Source organism: Triticum urartu, unplaced genomic scaffold, assembly GCF_003073215.2.
Source record: "Triticum urartu cultivar G1812 unplaced genomic scaffold, Tu2.1 TuUngrouped_contig_4949, whole genome shotgun sequence".
NCBI classification, from domain to species: domain Eukaryota; kingdom Viridiplantae; phylum Streptophyta; class Magnoliopsida; order Poales; family Poaceae; genus Triticum; species Triticum urartu.
The window spans coordinates 409-6,853 of NW_024115581.1; the positions used below are offsets into that span (position 1 = coordinate 409).

The 6,445-nt window shown below is 46.5% G+C and overlaps 1 protein-coding gene across 1 annotated transcript; it reads right to left on the reverse strand.

Moving 5' to 3' along the window:
* Nucleotides 1-4,249: 4,249 nt before the first annotated feature.
* Nucleotides 4,250-6,384, reverse strand: LOC125528551. The gene is made up of 2 exons (XM_048693001.1): nucleotides 5,110-6,384; nucleotides 4,250-4,999 (listed from the first exon to the last, which is right to left on the reverse strand). Exons 1-2 carry the CDS (start codon nucleotides 5,335-5,337, stop codon nucleotides 4,520-4,522), a joined length of 708 nt encoding a protein of 235 aa, XP_048548958.1. The 5' UTR covers nucleotides 5,338-6,384; the 3' UTR covers nucleotides 4,250-4,519.
* Between the last annotated feature and the right edge of the window lie 61 nt (nucleotides 6,385-6,445).

Consider the following 6,445-nt stretch of genomic DNA (forward strand, 5'->3'; position numbering starts at 1 on the left):
CTAAAGTGATGATGAATTTAATAAACTAAATTAAGTGAACTATGGAACCAGTATCTCATCTTCCTTTAGTATATCTCATCTCAAACGTCAACATCTTACTTAAACAAACATGATGCGATTAGCTCAAGAGAAACTATGCCACGATGAAGCTTTCCATTCGTTGTTCTAGTCCGTACCCGGATCTTGTGGGGTTGAGGTTGTACTGCATGCACGGTGGAGGGGCGCAACGGCCAAGAGAACGAGCAGAACGCCAAGCCGAATTCATACCTTAAGGATGGTACGCGCGAAGAGATGGGATCGCCCGCCGCGGTCGCCGCCGATTCAGCCGGCGCAGATCCGGCCCTCTTCTTCTTCGGTGACGGCGGGGGGGGGTGGGGTTGGTTGGGTGGAGGACGAGGACGATGAATTTATTCCTCTCGCCGGGCAGGTCGAGGACGGAGAAGGTCAGGAGCGGCGAGCGGCGACGAATAGATCGGAGGAGGATTCTGAACTGGATCGAGTAGACATGGATCTGGTCCTCAGGTGATCGGTTCAAGAAAATATATTTTCCCCTGGACCATTATGCCCTTATCGCAATTAACATATTAAATTCAATCAATTAAAATTCCCCGCAAGATCTGACGGCTAATAAAAATCAGACGTGATCAGACATGTAAGTACTGCTAAGTACTCCGAGTACTAACCCAATCACCGTAAAACAGCTCATATTACTGATGACTTCCTATATCTGTTTCAGGAGGCGAGCTAACTGTGCTCTATAGGGCGTGTTTGGTTTCTTGCCTCGCACCTGCATCGCACCCACCATGCAATTTTCGCAACGTTTGGTAGGCTGCGCGTCGTTCTGGGCCAGGCCCGACTGATGCAAAATAGGCCCCCCAGCCAGGCTGAGCTCGCACGCAAGTTTCGGCCGTTTCCGCGAGCTTGTATCCGCGCCCGCACCCACGCCTGCACCCACGCGAGCGAAGAGGGCTAGGGTTTCTCTCCCTGTCGATTCACACCCGCATTTGCGCCGCTCTCCCCACCCCTCTCCTCTCTCCTGCGAACGAATCTCGTCGCCCCGTCGCCTCGTGGGCACGTCGCCGGCGCGCATCCTCTCCGCGCAGAGGTTGGACTCTCCTCCCATCCCTCTTCCATCTGTCCCCATCCCTCACAGATCCCTCTCATCTCTCTCCGCCCTTGCGCTGCTGCTTCTACCGATGCGGATGTGAGCAGGCTGCCGTTCCCTGCACGCGTTTTGGTCGGAGCCGAGCTCCCGGCCATGGCCGTCGTGGCCGGCGCGGGCGTGTTTACGTCGGAGCCGAGCTCCCAGCCATGGCCGCCGTGGCCATGGGAGCTGCTCCCCTCGCTCTTGTACAGGCACGGCACCCACACGCACACATGCGCGTGCTCACGCGTTCACCGCTGCCCTCCACGCTTGAAGTGAAACTTCCGTTGGGGATTGCAAGGGCCTTGTTAGCAAACGGGTTCATGGAAGCACGTTCCAAGGACCATGTTTGTGGATCTGGAGTCCACTATCTGGTGTTAAAACCATCAGACTACCGTAGTTCCGTTGTTGATATAATCTGGCTTTGAGATTTGGACCGTGTGTTCATAGACCACATGCATCCCGTCGCTCCTGTACAGGCCCTGTCCTGAACCTCCTCTCCTAGATCTGTGTAATCATTTATTCTCTTATGTAATCATTTTTCCTTTTCTTTTGTTTGTTCTGTACATAGAAGTGATGGCTGAGATGGCGGCTGATGGTGGGCATGGCGGTGGGAATCACCCATTGCGCTGGACATCTCCAATGTCTGGGTTCATGTTACGTCGCTTTGTAGAGCTCATTGCTAATGGAGTGAAGACAGAAAAGGGCTTTAAGGAGGTGCACCTAAACCAGGTGGCTAAGAATTGTAGTGAGCACTTTGGTCTTTCCATAACCGGGACCCAAGTGTACAATCACCTCCGCAAGTGGCGTGCTAGGTGGGTGAAGATAAGTAAGCTCCGAGACATTAGTGGGTCACTTTGGGATGATAACAACTATGTCATATTGCTGGAGGAAGAGCACTACATGGGCCATATCAAGGTTTGTACTAGCTTTTAGTGGCTGATCAGTAGCTATTTAGTTACATATGTTCATAGAACTACTTATGCTCATAGAATTATTTATGTTTCATGTAGGACCATCCCAAAGATGTTGAGTACCTCAATGTGCCTTTAGAGAATTATGTTCAGATGCTTGCTATCTTTGGAAGTGGTATTGTTACAGGAAGGTATGCAATGACATCTAATGAGGATCTTGGGGTTCCTTCAATGGTGGGAACCTCCTCATCATTTGTAAACCTTGAAGCTTGTGGTTCTGAATTTGTTGTTGATGGGAATGAACCTGGTTTGAGTGCTACTGCTGCTGCTCATGGGGAAACTGCTGCTGCTCCTCATGGGAAGGAACCATGTAAGGATGCGTCTAGCTCCACTGGCAAAAGGAAGAGGGCTAGCTTGATGAGTGAAGAAGAAGTCTTGGTCATGAGCAACATGTCCGAAGCAGTCCGTGAAGTTGCTATTGCTATCAAGTCCACCGGAGAGGCACATCCTGAACTTTATGGTGCTGTCATGGAGCTCCCTGGTTTTACCGAGGATGATCTGTTAATTGTCTTGGACTATCTCAATGAGAATGCCAACAGGGCTAGGAGCCACTCATTCGTGCAGATGTCGGAGACTCGTCGCACTCGTTGGGTCATGCACCACCTCTCCAAGGTCAACGGTGGAGTGCCCGTGCCCAAGGAAGGATTGCTCAAGGAAGGAATGCCCAAGGATGGAATGCCTGTGACCAGCAATGAAGTGCCCAAGGGTGGAGTGTGAGCAAATATGTGCCAATCAACGAAGCTGACCATATTTTATTGTACTTGGTCAGAAAAACTATCCCCGTATATATGTGATGTAAAGACAATATAGATTTGTGGCTATCTAATATGTGAACTCTGGACTGTAATATGGACCATATGGATTTGTGGCTATCTAATATGTGAACTCTAGTACGTCTTGATTTATGTGCTATTTATGTGCTGGACCGGAAAAGAAGAATTCTTTAGTTATTTTGTACCATAAATTGCTTATATGTGTATATAAACTGCTTGTGTACTTATACAAACAGCAAAGATGCTACTGAAATTTTGCTTTTTCTTACTTCAATCATCTCATTCATTTTTAAGACGTGTGAACATATATTCTTTTATTACCTCAATCAGCAAAGATATCTAATTTGGAGTGCGTATTACCAAAATTATATTATGATTATTTTACATACATGATCAATCACCCTTGAGTCAAATTCCACATCATACAACCTACCAAACAACATATGTTGTATGCTGCATCTCTCATACAACCTCAGATGCAACACACCAAACAAAATCTGAATTGAGCCTGGCTCATCTCATGCAGTACACCAAACACACATTTTAACTCAGTTTTGCATGAGCTCAATCAGGCTAGCCCCAACCAAGCTCCTTCATGCAATGCATGCTAGATGCACCCAGGCAACCAAACACGCCCATAATCAATCTTCAGGTACGAATCCCATGCGAATTCGAAATTTTGAGAGAAAATGTTTCTGTGTACAGCACGTATGCATACCTAGTTAACTGATCTGTTGCTCACTTATGTATAATAACCGCGCTTACATTATGTGACTAAAATTTTACAGGTCAGCCAGGGCTGCGTGGGTGAGTCCTGCTCTTCCTCCGGAGGCAATGCCATCAGCAAGCTACAGGAGTAAATAAAAATTATGAGGTTATCATCTCAGGCTAATCCAATAATCGAATTTGGTTGTAATCAGCCTCCGTGCCTTCGTTTTGTTCACTACACTTTCTGTGGTAGCTACGCAGTTGTATTATTTTAGTTGTGGCAATGTTTAGTCATCAACCAATGGGCCAAACAGGCTCTTAGTATCTCCTTGCCTGTGTAAAGTATGGTGTTCTATTTATTTCTCTTCTATGCTTTCCAAAACTTTCTTTGCACGAATCCTGAAACATGTGTCAGTAATCAGCGAGAAGGAATGTGAAATTCTCATTTCTTTCATGGCAGAAGATTCCCTAGAATTTTATGAATAGCTTTACTCGCAAATTTGTGCATGTATACAAATTTGAAATCGATGGCACGCCTCGGCTAAGTGGCCCAATAACTGATGACTTTTAGTTAGAAGAAATTTGTTCATGGATTAATTAATTTGGATGTAAGTTCAAATTAAATACTATCACTGTTCTCTGCCTTAACCTTGGCCTCAGAGACACGCTTCAGCCTGAGCATATACACTCGAGAGCTTCAGGTGTGTTTTATCTTGCTGGGTCTTCAGGTTTATACACTTGAGATTTAATGCTAACGAAGGATTATATGGAAGAACAACAAAAGTTCACCAACCCAAATACTTACAAGACACAAGCTAAGCACCTCCAGCAAGCTAAATCTAGCTTCAACACTATAACAACTCCTCACTGCGTGCCGGGGATGTTCGCAAGATCATCTCAGCAGAATACCGCCATCGTAGTCACCTGTAGTCGGTCGAAGAAGACCTTGGTTTACCATTGTTCGACGAGTTGAGGTGCAGAGAAACAAGTATCACCCCGATCGCAACGATCAAGCAGCCAACAAGTGTGCCGAAGAAGAGCGCCCCGGGCCGCCTCATCTGCACAAATCCACACACTCCCCCGGATGTCACCAGGATGAAATCAGTCAGCCCATCGCCAGAGAAATCCTTGAGGATTAATGCATGAGTCAGCGGCGCGGGGAGGTCGCTGGACGCCAGTAGGACACCAGAAGGAGAGATCACCACGGCCTCCTGGTCGCCGCCCGCGATGATCACCTGCTTTGGGTCATAGGCGTGCAGAGAGAAGGCTTTGTGAGTGGGGATGACAGCATTCTCTGTCATCCCTGATGGAGATGGAAGGTTGGACCATGTTGCGCCTGTCGATAGTTGCCACCTCCATGTCGCATCGTGATCAAGTAGGCCTGAAGAGTATAAGCTCACCTACGATGATAGACAAACAAGTCAGGGTATTGGAAATAAACCGCTGCTCATTATTTCAAGCTAGTGCCGTCGACTTGATGCGTCCAAAACCGCTAAAGAAATACACCGACCTCTCCCCGGCTTGTTAGAAAGATGATATTGCCATGACTTCTCTCCAGCAGAATTGGTGCCGCCACCTCTAAGTTAGATGGATCAAATGTCCTCCCAAAACTTCTTGAAAAGTCACCATGATGGAACAGATTGAGATGGTTGTAGTGGCAGATTGAAACATTAAAAAGCTGCTCCCGCACCGGCACACCAGACATGGCAACTGCCCAACAGGGTTTCAGCACTTCCATCGACCCGCTAACAACAGTTTGCTCAGCACCATTTGCACCGACAACCTACAGAAGAATGGACCAACAGCTTTGGTAACAATTATTAATAAAAAAAAACATTGGCAAAGCAGTCATATCTGACACCCACATATTCATTAGGAGAATGGAGCAATGAAATTGCCCATCCCAGCGTACAGAGATTAACACATACAAGAACTACTGAGAGATTGAGGTGAAATATATGATACTGGATCTAAGTTGGGTCAGTGTGTGCTAATTCTCTCATGTCCAAATTAAATTAGGAGACCTCAAATTCCATGGTAAATATGAACTCTGATTATTTAAGGTGAAAAGATAAGGGAATGCACTTATCATGATAACATAGCACTTGTGCAAGCATTGCATAATTTTTGGCAAATCATTTATGACGAAGACAAGGCATGATTTCATGAAAAGGTAATTTGCTACTTGCTAGGATAAGATGATAGCAACACAAATTACACAATAATAATACAAAGAACAAGCAATATTCAGTATCATCTATGTTCATGTTTGAGCAGAAAGCTCAATTTCTCCCTCTACAAGGAACTAACTAGAAGTGCTGTAAAACCATTTGAACTATTTATCGAATGACTGGAAAAGCCTAAAAGCTACAGTACATCATAACACCTTGTGACACAAGCAATCGAGAAACAAATCCACAGCTCTGCTGGAAATTACAGACATAAAATACGAGCGGCAGTGGCCTGAAGAGTATTCTCTGTAAAATAGGGTCTAGCATATTGTACATGTACACGTATTTGTATACATATATAATTGTATTCTGATCATCTGTATATTGAGACATGAGGCTGGATGTTAGCCACTCACGCAAAACCCTAAACCTAGTGTTTCAACTTGGTATCAGCTAGGTCAGGCCGCCGCCGCAGGTCCCTCGCGCCGCTGCCGCCCGATCCTCTCTCCGCGTAGCCGCCGCTTCCGCTTGCTGCTTCAACGTACGAGATTAATCTTAATCTAGCCAGAGGAATCCATCCAGCTGCTTGCTAGCTAGCTAGCTAGCTTTGCCTGTACGCTGCGCCGCTTCCGATCGCTGCTCCCGCGCGTGTCATCTTCCGCGCCGCCGGCGCCT

Bases quoted from the DNA above. Each gene is read 5' to 3' on its own strand.
- LOC125528551 (XM_048693001.1), bottom strand. From the start codon at position 5,337: ATGGAAGTGCTGAAACCCTGTTGGGCAGTTGCCATGTCTGGTGTGCCG. The intron at 5,000-5,109 runs GTCGGTGTATTT...CTATCATCGTAG, and splicing joins TTCTAACAAGCCGGGGAGAG to GTGAGCTTATACTCTTCAGG.